This window comes from Balaenoptera musculus, chromosome 19 (assembly GCF_009873245.2).
Source record: "Balaenoptera musculus isolate JJ_BM4_2016_0621 chromosome 19, mBalMus1.pri.v3, whole genome shotgun sequence".
NCBI lineage: Eukaryota > Metazoa > Chordata > Mammalia > Artiodactyla > Balaenopteridae > Balaenoptera > Balaenoptera musculus.
The window spans coordinates 8173722-8194043 of NC_045803.1; the positions used below are offsets into that span (position 1 = coordinate 8173722).

General features: G+C 54.5%; 2 protein-coding genes across 6 annotated transcripts; both read left to right on the top strand.

Annotated features, from left to right (window-relative positions):
• Nucleotides 1-8222: 8222 nt before the first annotated feature.
• Nucleotides 8223-14855, top strand: CA11 (carbonic anhydrase 11). 4 transcript variants are annotated; one of them, XM_036832829.1, is made up of 9 exons: nucleotides 8224-8740; nucleotides 8827-8901; nucleotides 9656-9798; nucleotides 11568-11753; nucleotides 11986-12081; nucleotides 12238-12310; nucleotides 12415-12569; nucleotides 12829-12994; nucleotides 14741-14855. In XM_036832829.1, the coding sequence occupies exons 1-9, from the start codon at nucleotides 8674-8676 to the stop codon at nucleotides 14830-14832; spliced, it is 1053 nt and encodes a 350-aa protein (XP_036688724.1). In that variant the 5' UTR covers nucleotides 8224-8673; the 3' UTR covers nucleotides 14833-14855. The 4 variants fall into 4 exon arrangements, with proteins under 4 accessions (XP_036688723.1, XP_036688722.1, XP_036688724.1 ...); XM_036832831.1 differs by lacking the exon at nucleotides 14741-14855 and adding an exon at nucleotides 13753-13881 and having other exon boundaries at nucleotides 8225-8740; XM_036832828.1 differs by lacking the exon at nucleotides 14741-14855 and having other exon boundaries at nucleotides 8223-8740; nucleotides 9686-9798; nucleotides 12829-13708.
• On the top strand, nucleotides 14004-20257 carry LOC118884820 (D-box binding PAR bZIP transcription factor). Of its 2 annotated transcripts, none has more exons than XM_036832832.1 (4): nucleotides 14004-15031; nucleotides 15932-16342; nucleotides 17957-18168; nucleotides 19758-20257. In XM_036832832.1, the coding sequence occupies exons 1-4, from the start codon at nucleotides 14893-14895 to the stop codon at nucleotides 19971-19973; spliced, it is 978 nt and encodes a 325-aa protein (XP_036688727.1). In that variant the 5' UTR covers nucleotides 14004-14892; the 3' UTR covers nucleotides 19974-20257. The 2 variants fall into 2 exon arrangements, with proteins under 2 accessions (XP_036688727.1, XP_036688728.1); XM_036832833.1 differs by having other exon boundaries at nucleotides 14867-15031; nucleotides 19739-19932.
• The last annotated feature ends 65 nt before the right edge of the window (nucleotides 20258-20322 follow it).

Consider the following 20322-nt stretch of genomic DNA (forward strand, 5'->3'; position numbering starts at 1 on the left):
TCTAGCCCTTCCACTCACAGCTCATTAGTCAGGATTACAGTTGCACAAAGGCAGGAAAGCAGAATTCTCCTATGTGCCCAGAAAGAGAGAAGAACCAGTGTATTAGTTTTCTATTGCTGCCATAACAAAGTAACACAAATTCAGCTGCTAAAACAACACAGATTTATTCTCTGACAATTCTGGAGGTCCAAAGCCCAACATGGATTTTACTGGGCTGAAATCAAGGTGTCAGCAAAGCTGCATTCCTTCTGGAACCTCTAGGGAAGAATGTTTCCTTTCCATTCCCTGCTCCTAGAGGCCACTTTCATTCCTTGGTTCATGGCCCCTTCCTCTAACTTCAAAGCCAATAATGGTAAGTCGAGTCCCTTTCACACTTCAAATTTCTCCTGCCTCTTCTTTTTCTCCTCCTTCTCCTCCTCCTCCTTCTTCTTCTTCCTCTCTTTTTTTTTAAAAAAAAATTTGTCTCCTGCCTCTTCTTCTGTCCTCACATCTTTTTCTCCTCACAGCCTGGAAAGTTTCTCTGCTTTTAAAGGCCAATGTGATTAGATGGAGCCCACCCAGATAATCTAGAATGATCTCTCCATCTCAAGGACCTTAACCTTAATCATATCTGTAAAGTACATTTTGGCATATAAGGTAACATAGTCACTGGTTCCAAGGATTAGAGTGTGGACACCTTTGGAGGCCATTATTCTGCCTACTACCACTAGATATGGGTGAGCACTAGAATTTTCCACCACAAGGCTCTGTTCAAATTTCAGAGCATCAGAGAAAACTTCCCTGATGACCTTAACTAAATAGAAGCTTCCTCCTATCATTCTCATTCTTTTGTCCTGCTTTATTTTTCTTTTTAGCACATATCTTTTTAGCACCTGATATATTCAATGTTCCTCTATTGTTTACTATTTCTCTATTTCTTCCACTAGAACGTGAGCTCCATGGGAGCAGGGATTTTGTATCCCCTACATCTAGAAAGGTGTATGACATGTAGTATATGCTCAATAAATACTTGTTGAAAGTCTGGTCAACGAACGGTCTAACTTGCAGCCCAACTGAACCTGAAGTGGTACCTCAAGCATCTGTATTATTAGGAGCCATAGTAAACCCCAAATAACATTGGCTTAAACAAAATAGAAATTTATTTCTCTCTTGCACCAAAGAGGTCTGAAGATGGTCACACCACTAGGAACCTTGTTGCTTTCCTCTCCACCATCCTTAGAAGGGTCCTTGTCTTCATGGTCCAAAGTGGCAGCTAGTGCTACAGCCAGCACATCTAGATCCATGCAGCAAGATGGAGGCAGGCAAAGAGAAAAGACCAAAAGCTCCATGCAGCTGACTTACCATGTTTTCCAAAAGCTGCTACACAATCCCTCTGTTCTCATCTCATTGGCCAGAATTTAGTCACGTGGCCACACCTAGCTGCAAGAGAGTGTGGAAATATAGCCTTTAATGCTGGGCTGTCTCAGACCCAACTAAATAGGATGTTTTGATGTCAAGGAAAGAGAAGAGAAAGGATATTTGGGGAAATTAATGGGCCTGGCTTAATGCCAGGCCCTCAGCCAACCAGAATACAGAGTATACAATGACGTCATGAGGTGTTAGGCTGAGCAGTATTTTGACATTTCTAGAAAAAGAGAAGCTGAGATTGGAAGTAGATGATGTATGGCCATGACCTTTCATCCTATGTCCTGTTGCCCTCACCTTGGATTTGTGGCTGTTTCGTTTGATGCTCTAACCCAAGCCCCTAGGACACAGTAAGTACGCAACAAATATTTGCTGAATAAATGGGCAGGTCCTATTATTATACCCATTATACAGATGAAGCAATTGAGGCTTCCAGGGGGACTTCACCTTGAGATGGGGGCAGGGATTAAAACACACATGTGTTTGGGTTTGGCTAGAATCCTTAACCACCTCTTCGATAAAGAAACTGAACGAGAGGAACTTCCCTGGTGGTCCAGTGGTTACGAATCCGCCTTCCAATGCAGGGGACATGGGTTTGATCCCTGGTCGGGGAACTAAGATCCCACATGCTGTGGGGCAACTGAGCCCAGTGCACTGAAACTACTGAGCCTGCGCACCGCAATGAAAAACCCCGTGTGCCGCAACAAAAGATCCCACATGCTGCAACTAAGACCTGACACGGCCAAATAAATAAATAAATACAAATCTAAATCTTAAAAAAAAAAAAAAGAAGAAGAAAGAAAGAAGCAATGATAGAGGCAAGGAGACTTAGCATCCATCACACAAGTAGCTGGCAAGTAGCCGGCATTCAAACTTAGTTCTCCAGACCTGAGCTATCCAATCAGTAGCCACTGCCACATTGGTGGTGGATGGATAACATATCCGACAGAGCAGATAAAGAACATTTCCATCATCGCAGAAACTTCTATTGGACGGCACTGCTCTAGAGACGATTTTCATGAAGTGCATGGACTCTGGAGCCAGACCACCTGGGTTCAAATCCCTCTCTGTCCCTCAGTTTTCTCATCTGTGAAATGGGGGTGGTGATGATGATGATAATAGGAAGTAAACCACAGGGCATATTATGAGGATTAAATGAATTAACATGTGTAGGTAATGGGCTTAGAACAGTGTCTGGCACAGAGTAAGAGCCATTGGAGTTTGTTTTTATTATTTAAACACTGGTGGCCACACATCCCCCAGGAGAGGCGAACCCAGAAGGTGAGAACACAGATCGGGAGGATTTTTCCCAGGCTCTCCCAGAGAGTTAAGAGCAGGGAAGGAGGGGCGAGGAGGCCAAGGGGGGCTGTGGGAACCACCCGGGCCTGGAGAGTCCTGGCCCTGCTGCCTCCTACGCAGGGGTTGGGGATGTAGGAGACAAAAGTGAGGAGCGGGGCAAGCCGCATATGTTCTTTTTGACCCAAACTTTGTTCCCAGTGCCTGAGACGAATAGGCGTGAAATTCACATCTGGGACCCACCTCCGGCCTGGCCATTCCCTCCCGCCTCTGGGCATTGAGCCCAGTCTGTCTTGCTGCTATAATGGAAGCAGCACAGGTGGCTTCCAGAAGTCAGAAGAGGCCCCTGCCCACCACAGCATCACTGATGGCTTCCTGAAAGAGCAAGACTCCTGAAATGCATATGAGCTGAGCACGAATTTGCCCAGCGGAGGAGGTAGAAAGAAAGGCCAAGTTAGAAGTTACAGTTTGTGCAAAGGTCCAGAGGCCAGAGGGCCCGGTGTGGTAAGAGAGGAGGAATGAGGCTGGGGATAGGGAATAGCCAGGGCATGTGGGGCCTCTAAGACCAGGCTGAGGGCCTGAGTTTTTCCCCAGTGCCCCTGGGGAACCCTGGGAGGTCTATGACCAGACGATGGGCAGGATCAGCCCTGTATGAGAAACAAACGTGATATGGACCATCACAGAGGCGGCTCCGTTCACTGGGCCAGCCCCAAGAAGGCCTTGAATACAGCCTGCAAGTCAGGAAACTTCTCTCAGAGGATGTGACATCTGAGGTAGGTCTTGAAGGACAGAGGAGGGACTTGGACATGACAAGAAAGGTGGAGAGGTGGGGACTCTGTCCAGAGGTGCTGGGGAGTTATGGGAAGGCTATAACTAGGGGAGAGGCGAGGTCAACTCTGAATGTAGAAGACCCCTCCGGGGTCCCTGGAGGGTAGACTGGAGGGGGAGGGAGACTGCGGTGGGGGGAGGGGCTGGAGGGAGGATCCTGGTGGGAGAAGATGAGTTCTGAGCCAGGGCTGGGGTTATGGGGACAGAAAGAGGGTCAGGAAAATGTTACCTACACTGGGAAGACTTCCTCTTACCCCCATGTAAGAAAATCTTTTTCTTAGCCATTTCTGAATGCAATGCCACAGTCCCTATATTTTACTTCATTCACTCACTTATTCATTCATTCAACATATTCTCCCAAGTTCTCCCTGGGAAATGCTGGGACCAGGACCTGAGTCAGTCCCCGAATTTGCCCTGGAGGAGCTCCCAGTCTGGGAGGGTGAGGTAGGAGAGAGACCTGGGTACAGTCACATTGGTGTGATGTGTAATAATGGGGGCAGCACAGGGCCCAGCCTGGGAGGTCAGGGAAGACTTCTTGGAGGAGGTGAGGCCCTCCCTGGGTCTTGAAGGAAACCCAAGTGTCTCCCAGGCTGATGGGAGGGGTGAGAATCTCTAGGGAGAGACATCAGGAGCATCGTCTCATTCAATCACGCCCGACTTCTCTCCTGAGGACACCCATGTCCTTTATGCAGGGTGGTGCTGGGAACTCAGAGATGGGTCAGGCCTGAGCCCTGGAGGAAGGGCACACAGGGACACAGTCCCTCTCCTAATGAGATCTGTGCTCTAATGGAGGTACCCAGGACATTGGGAAGGTCCACAGAAGACACAGACCTAGCCTGAAGGTCAGGGAGGGCTTCCTGGAGGAGGAGAGTCAAAGTGTGGGGAGAGCCTACTCTTCCTGTCATGTCAGTCTGTCTTCTCTCCCTCCGTGTCTCTCTGGTTCCTTCATTGGCTCTCCCTCTGATGAAGTCCATGTCTTTCTCATGATGTCACCCCACCCGTGGGGTAGGTGGCTATAAAAAATTACCACAAACTGCGGGGCTAAAAATAACAGAAATTTATTCTCTCACAGTTTTGGAGGCCAGAAGTCTGACATCAAGGTGTGGGCAGGGCCACAGTCCCTCCGAAGGCTCTAGGGGAGGATCCATCCTCGCCTCTTCCAGCTCCTGGTGGCTCCTAGTGTTCCTTGGCTTGTGGTTGCATCACCCCAATCTCTGCTTCTGTCTTCACATCACCTTCTCCTCTGTCTCAAATCTCTCCCTGCCTTTCTTTTCCCTTTTTCTTTTTTTTAAGTTGAAGTATAGTTGATTTACAATATTCTGTTAGTTTCAGGTGTGCACAAAATGATTCAGTTATATATATACATATGTATATATCTATGTAGATATATACATATGTATATATATCTATATTCTTGTCTCCTGATTCTTTTCCATTATAGTTTATTAGAAGATATTGAATGTAGTTCCCTGTGCTATACAGTAAATCCCTGTTGTTTATCTATGCCTTTATTTTATAAGAACTTATCATTGGATTTAGGGTTCACCCAGACAATGTGGGATGATCTGATCTCAAGATCATTATCTTAATTACATCTCCAAAGACCCTTTTGCCAAGTAAGGTCCTATTCACAGGTTCTGAGTGGGCATGTCTCTTTTTGGGGGGAGGGAGGCATCAGTCAACCCATGACATGTTGGGTGAGTTACTTCCTTCTCTGAGCCTCAGGGTTCTATCTGTATAATGGGGCTAATACTAACCCCCACCTGATGGGGCAACTTTGAGGGTTAACAAAACCTAAAGAGTGCGTGGTACAGCCCCAGTGTCTAGAAAACTCTCAATCAGAGTGGCTTCCATTTGTTTATTTGGTTGCACCGGGTCTTAGTTGCGCCGGGCAGGCTCCTTAGTTGCAGCTCGCAGGCTCTTTAGTTGTGGCATGCAAACTCTTGAAGTTGTGGCATGCATGTGGATCTAGTTCCCTGACCAGGGATCGAACCCAGGCCCCCGGTGTTGGGAGCGCGAGTCTTAACCGCTGCACCACCAGGGAAGTCCCTGGCTTCCGTTTCTTACTGACTTATTTGTCTGTCAGAGCTGGTTTCTTCTGCCAGTCTTTTCCTGCCACTTCCCCATAGTCTCTGCACATATGTCTCCATCATATTTTCTCCATCCTTCTTTGCTTCCTTCCTGTATAACTCTGGGCAAGCCCTTTGAGACTTGGCTTACTCATCTGTAAAATGGGATAATGACATCTTCTCTTTCATAGAGCGGTTGTGATGATTACATGAGTCAGTTCATAGAAAGTGCTCAGAACTTTGCCTGGTATGTAGTAGGTGCTTTATGTGCTGGCTGCTATTACTGTAATTATTATTACTACTACTGCTTTGGTTTCCTTTGTCTTGACTCTTTTCCCTGTCTCCGCAGCTCCCTCTGTCTTCAAGAGTCTCTCCTGACACATTCCTGCCTTTCTGAATACGTGTCTCACCAACCTCTAAGCCTCACGGGCCTTTAAGAGTCTGTCTCTCTCCATTCCTCTCTCTCTTCTCTCCCCACCTGTGATGGTTTTAAAATAAGCCCACATTCTTTGATACCCCTCTGTTCAAGAGGAGGAGCTTAATCTCTTTCCCTTTGAATGTGGGCTAGACTTAGATTCACCTCCAATGAATAGAATAAAGAAGTGATGGTGTCAGGAATTCCCTGGCGGTCCAGTGGTTAGATCTCGGTGCTTTCTGCTGGGGCCTGGGTTCAATCCCTGGTCAGGGAACTGGGATCCTGCAGGCTATGCAATGCAGCCAAAAAAAAAAAAAGGGATGGTGTGTGATTTTGGACATAGGTCATATAAGACCCTGCTCTCTCTCTCTCTCTCTCTCTCTCTCTCCCTCTCTCTCTCCAATCACTCGCTCTGAGGGGGAAGCCAGCGGCTATGTTGTGAGGACACTCAAGCAGCCCTCTGGAGGGGCTTACCTGCTGAGCAGCTGAGGCCTCTTGCCAAGCACCATGTAGGTGAGCTTGGAAGTAATCTTCCAGCCCCAGTCAAGCCTTCAGATGACTGCAGCCCTGGCCAATAGCCTACTGCACCTTCATGAGAGACTCTGAGTTCTCTGTTGTTATCTGAGCCAGAGCCACCCAACCAAACTGCTCCAAAATTCCTACCCCTCAGAAACCATGAGATAATAAATATTTGTAGCTTTAAGCCACTGAGTTTTAAGATAATTTGTTATGTGACAAGGGATAATGAATATACCTTTCTTTCTCGCGTTTTCTCTGTCTCTCTCCATTTCTGACTCTCCTGGGTGTCTCCATCTCCCTCCATCACAGGTCCTTGAATGTCCATTTCCAATTCTCTATCCCTGAATGCCTCTGTGTTTCTGAATCCTCTTTAGTCTCATCCTTCATGTCAGCTGACCTGTTTCTGGGACTCTCTCCACCTATCTGGGTCTCTCCGTCTCTGTCCATCTGTTGGTCTCTGTTCATACCTCTTCCTCTGCATGAGTGCGTCTCTTTATAGATGTGCACATGTGTCTGCCTCGTTCTCTGTCTCCTCCTATCTCTGCCCCTTGCTCTGGGTGTGTGTTTCTCTGTCGCTCTGTCTTTAGATCTCTTTTTCTGTTTCTGTCTCTCCCCACACACCTCCTGCCTGGCATCTTGCTCTTCCATCTTTAACCTGGTATGTGGGACTCTCTCTCTCTCCCTCTCTCTCTCTCTCTCTAGGTCTCTCTGCTTCTATCTCCAAGTTTGTGTGTCTACATCTGTCTCTCTGTGGGTCTCTGTATCTCTTTCTCTGCCTCCATCTGCATTTGTCTCCTTTTGTATTTTTTCCCTGTCATTCTGGGGGGTCTCCCTCTCTATGTCTCTCTCTCTCCTGCCGCCACCACCTCCCCCAGCAACCCCCCAACCGCCCCAGCCTGCTTTCTCATCTCTACCCTGCATCTCCCTCCACCACGGCTCTCCGTACCCATCTCAGGCTCCCCTTCCCTTCCCAAGCCTCCACTGTTCCCTGACCTCACCTCTGCTCCCTCTTCTCTGCCTTCCCGGCTCCTCCAGCCTCTCTCTCTCCCTCTCCAAGTCTCTGCCTCCCCCTCCTGGTCAGCCGCCCACATCGCGCGCCAGTCTCCCAGGGGATCCCCCAGCCGGGTTAAGGGAGCCCCTGGCGGAGGCCCGAGTGATGCATTGGGCGGGGGGCTGCAGGCACTGATGCAGGCTCCAACCTGGGTCCCCGCGACCTGGGAGACGCCGGATCCTCCGGGGCCAGCGGCCCTGAGCGGGAAGACATCCGAGGACTCTCCCAGCTCCACCTTAAGCGCCCCCCTTCCCCCTTCTGCGGAGGATGGAAACTGCCAGCTCTTGGGCCCCAGGTGTCCGGGCCACCCCCGCCTCCATGGCCCCAGAGAGGCTGGGAGCTGGGGACCAGCCCCCCAACGACCCCTCCATCCTGCCCCTGGGGCACCCCCCACACACACCCACGCCAGCCCGAGGAGGAGGGTTCTCTGCTGTGAGAGCTCCCCCCACTCCCAAACAACGACAGAAAAATTAAATAACAGCAAGAGAGAGAAGAGAGGGAGGGGGAGGAGGGAGGAAGGGAGGAGAGAGAAGAGAGAGACGGAGAAACAGAAGAGGCAGGAGAGGAGGAGGTGGGGAGAGAGAGAGGAGCTGGAGGCCGAGAGGGAGAGAGTGAGGAGGAGAAGAAGGGGAGAAGGGAGAAGCGAGAAGGGAGAGGCAGGAGCAGAGAAGGGAGAGAGGGAGGGGGAGGAGGAGGTGAGAGAAGCAGGATGGAGGTATGGAGTTAGGTGGCTTGGGAGAGCGTAATGAAAAGAGAACGAAGAGGGGGGTGTGGATCAGAAACCCAGAGGTAACCCGAGGGAGAAGCAGAAGGGAGAGAGGAGTAGGAAGATCGGGAGGTAGAGGGAGAAGGAGGCTTCGGGAAAAGAGCAGAGGAAGGGGAGGCATAGAGAGGCAGGAGAGGAGAGCGGGGTGGGGGAGTGGGGGCGTCTCAGTCCCCGGCTGCCTCAGTAATTGGGGAACTGGGACTCCCTGTGGGTAGGAGAGGAAGGCTGGAAGTCCGGGTGGGGTCGGGGTTCCACAAAGAGAGGAAGAAGCTGAGAGAGGGCGGGCCAGGGCATTGGGAAGGGGTCGCCCCGAGGCCTCCCGGGGATGGGGGTTGCAGCTCGTCTGAACGCCCCTCGAGCGCTGCTACTCTGGGCCGCACTGGGGGCGGCAGGTAAGGCCTGGGGGTTGGGGCAGGAGCCCCTGACGGGGGTGGGGGAGGGGTGCCAAGGAGAGGGGTTCAGGCTGCTCTCTCCCCAGCTCACATCGGACCCGCACCTGACCCCGACGACTGGTGGAGCTACAAGGATAATCTCCAGGGAAACTTCGTGCCAGGTGCAGCCAGGGCGGGGACCCAGGAGTCTGGGCTGCCGGGCGCTTTCTTCCTGAGACCCAGGAGTTCTCTCCTTCCCGCCCCCCCTCCCCCCAGGACGCAGGAGTCCCATCCCCTTCCTCCCTCCCTCAGGAGGCCCAGCTTCTGAACCCGAGGGACTCAGCATGGGACATTATACATGCGCATTTCAAGTAGTGAGTGGGAGGGAGTGGAAGGTAAGGGAGTGTGGGGCTGGAAAAGTGTGTGTGTGTTTCCTGGGAAAGAGGCAGGTAGGTCCTGGCTCCTACTGAGAACCAGAGGTTCAGTGGCCCCGTTGCCCACCTCGTCCAGCCCTCTCTTGCAATTCCTCCTCCCCACTACATTCATTATCCGGCTGTGGGACAAGGGGGACCAAAGGAACTACAACTCCCATGGGCTCTGGGGCAGGCAGGCACTGGATGGGTAGGCTGGCAGTCTCAGGGCCTGCTGGGAGTTGTAGTTCCTTCCCCAATGACAATTTAAGAGAGGTTTGATCAAAGAGACTTGAGGTGTTGGGGGGGCCGGGGCGGTCCTTAGGAAGCTCCTCCAAGATTCTTCTAGGACCCAGGATTCTGGATCCCAGCCCCCTCCTCCCTCAAAGCCAGGAGTCCAGATTCCCAGCCCTTCGTCTCCTGGGATCCAAGGAGTCCAGACCACAGCCTTCCCAGCAGATCCCAGCCTTGGGATCCAGTCCATATTTCTGACTCCCTTTCCTCCCTGCCCCACCCCTGCTCCCAGGGCCTCCCTTCTGGGGCCTGGTGAACGCAGCCTGGAGTCTGTGTGCTGTGGGGAAGCGACAGAGCCCCGTGGATGTGGAGCTGAAGAGGGTCCTTTATGACCCCTTTCTGCCCCCGCTGAGACTCAGCACAGGCGGAGAGAAGGTAAGGGGCCTGGAGGGCGGGGTTACCAAATCCACTGGGGCTGGGCCTGAGTGGAGGTGGGGGGTAGGGCTTTGAGTTGGGAGGCTAGCCTTGGGGAAGGAGGCCTACAACACAATGGGTGGAGAGGAGGCTACTTACACTCCACAGTGGATCACCAATTGTTCCCTCCTCAAACATGGCTCCTAGTCTTCCCATCTCTTAGAATCAGTGGTTAAACAGACTCAGTGTGCCAGGCACTGTTTTCAAACTTGATAAATCCTCTAATTTTCACAACAACCCCATGAAATAGGTACTAATATTATCCTTATTTTATGGATGCAGAAACTGAGGCACAGAGAGGTTAAGTTACTTACCTGAGGTCAAACAGCTAGAGAGTGCCAGGGCTGGGATTCAAACCTAGGCAGTGTGGTCCCAGAATCCATGCTCTTGCCCGCTTTGCAATACCATTTCTTTTTTTTTTTTTTTTGGCCGCGCCCCGCGGCATGTGGGATCTTGCTTCCCCGACCAGGGATCGAACCCGCAACCCCTGCACTGGAAGCGCAGAGTCTGAACCACTGGACCACCAGGGAAGTCCCACAATACCATTTCTTATAAGAGGGCACTACCTTTCACTCAGCCAAAAGTCTCAGAGCTATTCCCCATCCCATTTCCTCCCTCACTCCCATTTCCCATCCATGTCCTTTCTAGTCTCCTTGCTAAACAGCATTTCACTTCTTGTCCCTCCACTGCTCCCACCATCATCTTGCACCTGGACTGGTGCCATAGCCTCCTTGCTGGCCTGCTTCTCTGCCTCCTGCAGTCCATTCTCCATCCCACAGCTAGAGAGATGTTTAAAAACACAAACCAGATCATATCACTCTCTCCTACTCAAAATCCTTCTATTAGGACAAGTAATAACAGCACACACTCACACAGTACTTAGCATGTGCCTGGCACTGTGCCATGGGTGTTATATACATTCAGTTATTTAAATAAACATACAAAATACCCCATCCTTGCCCACAAGGCTGTGCACCATCTGGCTCCCATCACCACTCTCTCCTTTGCTCACTGGGCTCTGGTCCCGCTGGCTTCTTCACTGTCACTAAAATAGGCCATCTCAGGGCTTTGCACTGACTGTTCTCCCTTCTGGAATGCCCTTCTCCCTGCTCCTTGCAACTAACCCCTCCTTATCCTTCAGGTCTCCATTCAAATGTCACTTCCTCATGGAAGCCTTTCTTGACACCCCACCCCCATCCCAATCTATGGGTCCCCCCCCTCCTTTTTTTTGGCTGTGCTGCTTGCAGGATCTCAGTTCCCCGAGCAGGGATTGAACCCAAACCCTGGCAGTGAAAGTGCAGAGTCCTAACCACTAGACTGCCAAGGAATTCCCTGGGTTTCCCATTATACTTTAACAGAACTCCCAGTTCTCCCCAGTGTGAGCACAGGATGTAATTAACTAAGCATTTACTTATATGATTCAGAATTTATTGTCTTTCTCTCCTCCACTGGAGCAGAAGCTCCATGAGGCCCAGAATTTTTGTCTACTTGCTCATTGCTCTTTTCCTGGCAACCTGGCAACCATAGTAGCAGCTCAATAAATATTTGTTAATTAAATTCACCACTGTTGAGCACCTACCGTGGACCAGCCCAGAGTCTGGAAAGACAGTAGTGTTCAGACTATGCTGAATGATTAAATGTTTGTTGGCAGAGGGAAATGTACGAATGGAAAACAGTAGGGAAAAGATCTTCTCTCTGCATCCCTATGAAGGCCTTCACCTCTCCCACAGCTCCGGGGAACCCTGTACAACACCGGTCGCCATGTCTCCTTCCTGCCTGCGCCCCGGCCTGTGGTCAATGTGTCTGGGGGGCCCCTCCTTTATAGCCACCGACTCAGTGAACTGCGGCTGCTATTTGGAGCGCGTGACGGAGCTGGCTCTGAACACCAGATCAACCACCAGGGTTTCTCTGCTGAGGTGATGCCTGCTAACCTCTGACCCTCGACCTTCACCCTGAGTCGACCCAATTCCTCCCACCTCATCCTCCTCTTAATGCCTCATCCCATCCTCCTCCACAGAACTACCCCCCCCAACCCTGAACACTAATCCTTAACCTGACTTGGAACCCCAAAGGCCCAGAGCTGCACCCATTGCCCATTCTGTCCCCCCTGTCTGCCAGGGGACCCCACTCTCTGTGCTCCCCTCGCAGGTGCAGCTCATCCACTTCAACCAAGAACTCTATGGGAACCTCAGCACAGCCTCCCGGGGCCCCAATGGCCTGGCCATTCTCAGTCTCTTTGTCAATGTGAGCCCAGGCAAGATTCGGAGGGAGGGAGGGGCTGGAACCTGGGGTCTGAGAAGAGGGAGGCTGGAAGGCCCAGACTCCGGGGTCCTAGGGGAGGAAGGGGTTGGGGGCTTGGGCTTCTGGGTTCCTATCTCCTCACCTCATACCTCCACACAGGTGGCTGGTAGCTCAAACCCGTTCCTTAGCCGCCTCCTTAACCGTGACACCATCACCCGCATCTCCTACAAGAGTAAGTCCCTGGGCATTGGAGGGTGGAGAGGGTGGGGGTCGGGTGTGCACATAGGGGAGTTCAGCAGGGGCACCCCTCTTCACTCTGACCTGATATTCCCGCAGATGATGCCTACTTTCTTCAAGACCTGAGCCTGGAGCTCCTGTTCCCCGAATCCTTTGGCTTCATCACCTATCAGGGCTCTCTCAGCACCCCACCCTGCTCGGAGACTGTTACCTGGATCCTCATTGATAGGGCCCTAAATATCACCTCCCTCCAGGTGACCCTGGCAGCCCATTGCCCCCTCCCTGCCACCCCCAACCCGTTCCTTGGCCTGGGTGTCCCCTTGCCTCACCTACCCTCCTACCCCCGGTTGACAGGGAACTGGAGGGGATTCGAGAGTCTGACAACCCTGGAGAGTCTGGTGGGGGCTGAGCAAGACCCCGCCCACCCGCTCTCGGGGGCCGGGCTTCCTGCGTGACGTCACCAGAGCCATTCATTATTCACTCCCAGTTTCCCACCCCCCCCTTCCACGGCAGATGCACTCCCTGAGACTCCTGAGCCAGAATCCTCCGTCCCAGATCTTCCAGAGCCTCAGCGGTAACGGCCGGCCCCTGCAGCCCTTGGCCCACAGGGCCTTGAGGGGCAACAGGGACCCCCGGCACCCCGAGAGGCGCTGCCGAGGCCCCAACTACCGCCTGCATGGTATGATCCAGTCTGCACCCCCTCCACGTCTTGGTCTAACCCGCCTATGTGTCTCCCCTTGGTGTCTTAATATGATACAGTCCTACCCCCCTCTGCTGCTCTGTATGATCCAGCCTCTTGAGCTCTCACTCGCTCTTTCTCCCTTCCCCCTTTGTGTCAAAGTGGTACAGCCCACCTCCCGGTCATAGACCATTGCTGATCCATGATTTGTCTTCTTCGCTGCTTGCAACTTGGTGTATAACCCGAGCCCCCTGGTTTCCTAATGGTACGATCAAGTACTGGTCCGTGGTGCCTATTACTATGGCTTTCCGAAATGGTACAGCCCGAATCCTTTTCCCTGTTTTCATGTGGTACAACCCACCTCCCTTACTGAGAAACAACATGGTACAATCCCCTTTCCCCCCCCACTGCCTCCTCGTGGTTCAGCCCAGTGATCTAACGTCTACCTCTCTGGCTTCTCAACATGGTACAGCCCATACCCCCCCCACCATGAATACCTTCACGTAGTTCCACCTAATGCTGAAACCGGATGTCCCTATTCCACCCTCCTGCTGCCTCCCTATGGTTCAGCCCAGTGCAATATAACTGACCATTTCCCCCAGCTTCTCAACCTGGTACATTCCGGCTCCCCCTTCGCAGCCCTCCCTGTGGTAGAGCCCCGGGCGGCCCACCCTACCATCCCCGCCCCCTGCATGCTCCCTTCAGGGTCCATCCTACCGTGCCTTAAACTAACGCCCCCAACCCGTGTCATCTTACAGTGGATGGTAACCCCCTTGGTCGCTGAGACTCCCCATCGAGGATTGCGCCTGCCTTTCCCAAGCCTCTCCACAAGGGGAGGGGAGTCACCCCCAAAACAAAGCTATTAAAGGGACAGAATACTTCCTGTATCTCAGTGGTCTGATTCTAGGGGCGGCGGGGAAATATTTGGGTATTAAAGAATAGCAGCCTTCTTCTAGAAACCAATCTCCCTCTTCCTAAACCCCACTACTCGGTTTTTTGGCTTCCCATTTCACCAGTCATTTGGATTCGTGGCTCCTTTAAGCGGCTCTTCTCCCCTCCCACCCCTTTACCCACCCTCCCCGTCAGGCAGCACGCGCAAAGCCATGTGCTTCCCCCTCCCGTCTGCCTCATTGGCCCGAACTGGGTCACGGTCCCGCCCCCAGTGCCGTCTCCCATTGGGTGAATGTAGGTCAGGGTCCCGCCTCTCTCCAAAAGGCAAGGTAACTTCACGCACTGAGACCCTCTCTCGCACTCCCAGGACTTGGCGGATCCAGGGGTCCCATTGGCTGTGCGTCTCGAGGGGTCAAGACGCGATTGGCCCGCGCTTTCAGCCGGAGGGAGGCACGCGGCTGGGGTGCAAGGCCGGAGTCGGGCGGGGGCCGAGAGGAGGGGTGCGCGCTGTGGCGTCGGGTGTTTTGGTTTGGCTTTTTTTTTTTTTTTTTCCGCGAAAGAAGTTTGCTTTGGCCACGCCTCAAGGCAGCCGCCTCCTCCTGCCCTCTCCCCGGCCCTCCGCGCACACCTCTTGGTGCAGATTGCAAAGCTCCTTCCTTGGAGAGGGCTGCAGATTTTGCAAGAGCCAGGCTCGCCCACCTTGTAGAAGGAGCGCCTTGTGTCCCCTTGAACCCTCGGTTGCAAAGAGCCGGCCGCCTGATTTGATCAGCCCCTCACCCAGACTGTATGGTCTCCTGGGACCCTCTTGAGTTGCACGTTTCTGCACCGAGGACTGCAAATCCCCGTCGCTCCTAGGATTTGCAGTGTTCTGGATACTGGAGGCTTGCAAGCTACGCTCGCCCGCCCCTGGGCAGACACTCGCCCGAACCACAGGAGTGTGCTGCTGACTGGCAAGCCAGCTGTTCGCCTCTCCATGAACCCGTGAGCCTGCGGGCAGGTGCCGGGCGATGGCGCGGCCCGTGAGCGACAGGACTCCGGCCCCCCTGCTGCTGGGCAGCCCGACCGGGGCCCCCCCTGGCGGGGGAGCGCTGCTTGGGCTGCGGAGCCTTCTGCAGGGGACCAGCAAGCCCAAAGAGCCAGCCAGCTGTGAGTTCTAGCCCCCATCTCGCCCAACTCAGACACCCTGCTCCCTTAGTGCCGGGAGGGTCCACAGCTACCTCCTACGTGCCAAGAGTCCATCCTCCCAACCTTTACCTACCCAAATATTGTACTTAGCTGTTTAGGCCCCTAGATCCCTCAGCACCCAGGACCCAAAAGTACCGGTTCTCTTGCCTGTCCACTCCCAGGACTCAAGACTCTAGGCCCCAGCCCCCTCTTCCTTTTGGTTCCGAGAGTCTGGACCCCTGGGGTCCAGGGAGAAGGGAGGGGGGTGTGTCGGATGCTCACACGGTTGTTACACGGGCTTGGGCGGGGCCTCCTGGGGTCACATGGAGTCTAGGGATGAGGAATGTGCCCCAGGAATAGAGCCCCTTCCTGCCCCTTAGAGTGTGGGGGCAGGGAGGAGGGGGTACAGTGCGCAGAGAGTGGGGGGGGGGGTTGTAGATTACAGAGGAATTAACAGAGCTGTCATTTTTAAAATCTCTCCTGCCCAACCCTCCACCTACCTCTGTCTGAACTTCCATCCCCCTTCTGTGTCTCTTATCCCTTCCTGGGTCTCTGTCCCCATCTCTCTCTTTGCGTCCCTGTCCTCCCCTCTTTCTGAGTCTCTCTTCCTCTCTTTATCCCTTTCTCGGTCCGCCGCCCCCGTCTCTGTCTTTTCTCTCTGGGTCTCTCTCCCTCTCTGAGCCTCTGTCCCCTCCTCTCTCTGGGTGTTTGCCCTCCCTCCCGGGTCTCTCACCCACTTCCCTTCTGTCCCCCCTCTCTCTGGATCTCTGCGGTGTGGGGTTCCATCCCCTCGTTCCTCGTGTCTCTCTCCTCTCGGAGTCGCTTCTTCATCTCCGTCTTCCTCCTCCTCCCCACCCTGCCCGTTCTTTCCCTGGCCCGCAGGTCTGCTGAAGGAAAAGGAGCGCAAGGCGACCCCGCCGGCAGCCACGGTCCCCGGGCCGGGCCTGGAGCCAGCGGGACCGGCGGATGCCTCAGCTGGGGCGGTAGTGGGCGGCGGGTCCCCACGGGGACGCCCGGGGGCTGCGCCCGGCCCGGGTCTGTTGGCGCCGCTACTGTGGGAGCGGACGCTGCCGTTCGGCGACGTGGAGTACGTGGACCTGGACGCCTTCCTGCTGGAGCATGGGCTCCCTCCCAGCCCGCCGCCCCCCGGCGGCCCGTCGCCAGCGCCCTCGCCCGTGCGCACACCTGCACCCTCCCCGGGGCCCGGCTCCTGCGGCTCGGCTTCCCCTCGCTCCTCGCCCGGGCACGCCCCCGCCCGGGCTGCCCTCGGGGCCGCCGGCGGCCACCGCGCAGGTGCGACGGCTGGGGCGGGGCAGGGCCCTGGTTGGGCGGGGCTTGGACTCCAGGGGGCGGGGCTGTGAGAATCTGGGGGTCAGGACGGTGGGACTGGGGCTGCATGCCCGAATTCCGGGTCCCCTAATCGGGAGATGTCGAGAGAGGAGTCCGGATTCTGTGTCCCCTAATGGATCAGGGACTGCGTATCCTGGATCTATAGGAGATGAGGGACTTGGGACCCCAAGTTCCAGGAAGCCTGCCCAGTGGTGAGGTCGTGTGAATTTTTACGTGGGACGTGAGGACAAAGGCTGTGGATACTCGAGGAGTAGGGATTGGGATCCCAGAACACTGGAGTTATTTACTGGGGAGTGGACTGCACCCCAGAATCTGGACCAGGAAGCGGTGGAACTGGGATAGGACCGGAAATCCTAGGCCCTCTACGAGGGAGGAAGACGAGGGCCGGGCACAGACTTCTGTTTCCCCAGGACAAAAGGGACTGGCAGCCCTGCCTCCTCGGCCCCCCCCAGTGGAGAGGGGCTGGCGGCCCGGGTCCCGGAGTCCTTCAGAAGGGACCTTCATCCTGCGTCTTCCATTGCGGCAAGGACCGAGCTTTCTATATTCCTGGGGGAGGGGCCTGGGGTCCCAGAATCGTGTATATCCTAGTGGCTAGGACGTTTGGGGCCTGAGAATATCGAGGGGGTCGGTTCTCGAGTGTTCCCTAGAGAGCAGAGGGGTCTGGCTCCTTGGCGGTTGAGAGGTTCGAGCTGGGAGACCCCAGGGAGCAAGAGGAAAGGTGTGCTCCCTCGGGCACCTTGGGGTAGCCAGGGGCGGACTGCAGGTCGGGGATTCCTGGACACACCTGCTCCTGGTCCGACCTCCGGGCAGGACCAGGGCCCTCCCCTTCCCAGTCGCACATTCCCGCGCCACGTGAGTCCTCTCCTCCCTCCTCCGTGCTTCGTGCTTCGCGCACGCGCGGTCACGCGGGAGGGGGCGGGACTGGGGAACAGGAGGGCGCCCGTGGCGGCAGGGGGGCGGGGCGGGAAAGCAGGCGCCAGCACGTGACTCGGCCCTGAACCTGTGTCCTGAGTTGCCCCCAGCTGGCTCTCTCTTAAAGGTACAGGCCGCTCTTATGCTTGAACCAACCTGGAACCTCAGAGCCCTTTATGCTTCTCGTCCCTAACTCTGGACTTAGTAGTTCTTAAGGAGCTAACTTGAGGTCTTTTCGGTGCATTAAATTCCTTTTCCCTGAACAGCCGGGGGTCTAGGCTTTGGTTGGGGATTCAGTTAAGAAGGGTAGGACTATAGAGAAGGAAGCTAACACTGTAACTCTGAAGTCCTGAGGTTTTAGAAGCAATAATTCAGGTTCCTGTGCTACTTAGGGCAAGTCACGTATGATTGGGCCTCAGTTTTCCTGTGTGTAAAAGTGGAACTGGTTTCATGATTTCTGAGCATCTCTGTGGCTTAAGGAACCTTCATATTTTATATTAGGGAGGTTGATCCCTGGCGGGCTTTATGTTAAACCCCATAAGGGCCTTCCTTGTGGTGGATATGATACCTGAGCAGGGGGTAGCCTCTGGGAACCCCCTCCCCAAAATAAATACACACTCAGGCGGCACATTCTATTTCCCCAAGGCCTGACCTCTCGGGACACACCCAGCCCTGTGGACCCAGACACGGTGGAGGTGCTGATGACCTTTGAACCTGACCCAGCTGATTTAGCCCTGTCAAGCATTCCCGGCCATGAGACCTTTGACCCTCGGAGACATCGCTTCTCAGAGGAGGAACTTAAGCCCCAGCCAATCATGAAGAAGGCGCGGAAGATCCAGGTGCCAGAGGAGCAGAAGGTGAGCATTGCTGGGTGTAGGACACAGGCTTCGTGGGTTCTGGCTCCACAGCCAGGGATGGCCCTTTCTTTAGTCAGACCTGGGTTTCTCACTTGGGATTAGCTCTCACATTCTCCTAACTTACAGCCAAGGATCAGTCCTCCTTGGCCAGGGGCTGCACAGGGACAGAGGTTTGGGCTTGAGATTTGTGAAAACCGTATCGTTGTGGGATTCAGACTCAGCCAGCACTGATGGGACCAGTTTTACAGGCTTGGAGCTTCTCCTATCGGTTGGACCCAACACCCTTATTGGGGCAGGCTTCAGGCTCTACCAGGCCCAGTTGCTAAGGATAGCATTCTTTAGGAATGTGATATCAGCCTGTTTCTTCTGAGCAGCCAACTAGGCAGGGGTTGGTCCTTTAATCCCTGATCTGGGGCATCCTTCAGGGCGATTGCATCCGCCTAGGATGAAGACTTTGCCAGCCCCTCTAGGCCTTGTTTTCTGGACTCACTGGTAAGAGGCCTCAGGTTCTCATTAGCGGCCAGGGCCACATTCTGATTTGGGGTGCTTTGGGCAGTGACTGCATCTCTGTAGCATTCTGTCTTTGTCAGTCCTGGGTTCTTCCCTAACAAGAAGTACCTGGGCTTGTCTCACAAGACTTTGGCATGTCCTTGTGTAAGACACAACTACTTGAAGCAGTGAGTACTGGCCTGTAAACCAAATCTAGACCAGTGGTTTCTCTTGCCATGAGGCCCTGTTGCTAGGGAGTGGGTTTACCCTAGCAAGCAGGGACTAGGCTTTAATGAAATGGGGATGGAGGGGCATCTTTCATAGCTCTGGGTGGTCCTTGTACTAAGGAGTGGTCCTCCTCCACAGCCAAATTCCAGGACTGGAGAACTCTGAACATAATGGTGTGGGGAGGTCTCAGGATAGACCCCTTTGCAACCGGGGACTGTTGGGGAGGAGGCAGCTCCCTGGCCTCTATTCAAAGCCAGTGGGTCAGAGACTGGCTGTGGTCATTGGGACCACTTACACCTCACTTTTGTTTGCTGAGGAGGGGTGAGGTTGCCTTGGCAGCAAGGTCAAAAGGGCCCAGCTCTGAGAGGATTTTATGGGACACCAAACCCCATCAGTAGGGAACCTAGGCTTTCCTTAGCAACCAGGATCTGGAAAGGTGATGTATAGGGCAGTGCTTTTCAATGGGAGAAGTCTTCAGACCCTGAAGGTCTTGTTGCTAGGGAACAAGAATCCTTAGCAAACCAGGAGCTAACTGCAGGCCTTTTGTCAAGTGAGAAGAGCTTGGGCCTGCTCTGCACAGTGGAGACTTGAAGCTCAGTTGCTTGGGGTGGGAGGCTATCTCATGCCTTAGCTGTTGCTAGGGGCCTGCTGTCCATAGCAACCGGGGCCCTAGAAGGCCAGACCCTTGGGTACCCATTCAGGGGAGATGGGTTATCCTTTAGGCCCCACTGCTGGGTGAGAAGCAGCCCGGGGGTTGGGGGGGCGCGGTTTCTTAAGTGCACTCTGGTCCTTGAGGCACAAGCAAAGCTGTTCCTCCCTTCTCTCGCTGGGCCGGGGCCCCTCTGGACCTCAGTGCTTTCCCACCCATCCAGGACGAGAAGTATTGGAGCCGGCGGTACAAGAATAACGAGGCAGCCAAGCGGTCCCGCGACGCCCGGAGGCTCAAGGAGAACCAGATATCGGTGCGGGCGGCCTTCCTGGAGAAGGAGAACGCCCTGCTACGGCAGGAGGTGGTGGCGGTGCGCCAGGAGCTGTCCCACTACCGCGCCGTGCTGTCCCGCTACCAGGCCCAGCACGGAGCCCTGTGAGGCCGCCCCCACCCCAACAGGCGGAGCTCTCCTCCTCCTCGCTCAGACTTGCGCCCTGACGCCCTCTTCCCTCCCCGCCCTGTGGCCCACGGGCCGGCCAGCTGGGTGCCCCAGGGATGTGATGATGCAGATAAATACATTTATATTTTTAAGAAAAAGTGAGCCTCCCCGCTCCCTCATGGGGGCGGGGAAGGTCCTCAGTGTGTGCCCCCCGGCACGTCGGGGACCCCATCCTCCCACCGCCTCCGTTAACACGATCCTGAATAAATCTTGAGAACCCCAGAGCCAGCTGTCGTGGGGGAGGAGGCAGCTCCCTGGCCCCAGTTCAAGGCCAGCGGGTCACGCTGGC

What these genes read in the sequence shown, in the direction of transcription:
- LOC118884820 (XM_036832832.1), top strand. Translation starts at nt 14,893, where the DNA reads ATGGCGCGGCCCGTGAGCGACAGGACTCCGGCCCCCCTGCTGCTGGGC. An exon ending in CGCCGGCGGCCACCGCGCAG is followed by an intron (nt 16,343 to 17,956) that starts GTGCGACGGCTG and finishes TATTTCCCCAAG; the next exon opens with GCCTGACCTCTCGGGACACA. An exon ending in AGGTGCCAGAGGAGCAGAAG is followed by an intron (nt 18,169 to 19,757) that starts GTGAGCATTGCT and finishes CCACCCATCCAG; the next exon opens with GACGAGAAGTATTGGAGCCG.
- CA11 (XM_036832827.1), top strand. Translation starts at nt 8,674, where the DNA reads ATGGGGGTTGCAGCTCGTCTGAACGCCCCTCGAGCGCTGCTACTCTGG. An exon ending in GGCCGCACTGGGGGCGGCAG is followed by an intron (nt 8,741 to 8,826) that starts GTAAGGCCTGGG and finishes CTCTCTCCCCAG; the next exon opens with CTCACATCGGACCCGCACCT. An exon ending in TTCTCAGTCTCTTTGTCAAT is followed by an intron (nt 12,082 to 12,237) that starts GTGAGCCCAGGC and finishes ACCTCCACACAG; the next exon opens with GTGGCTGGTAGCTCAAACCC.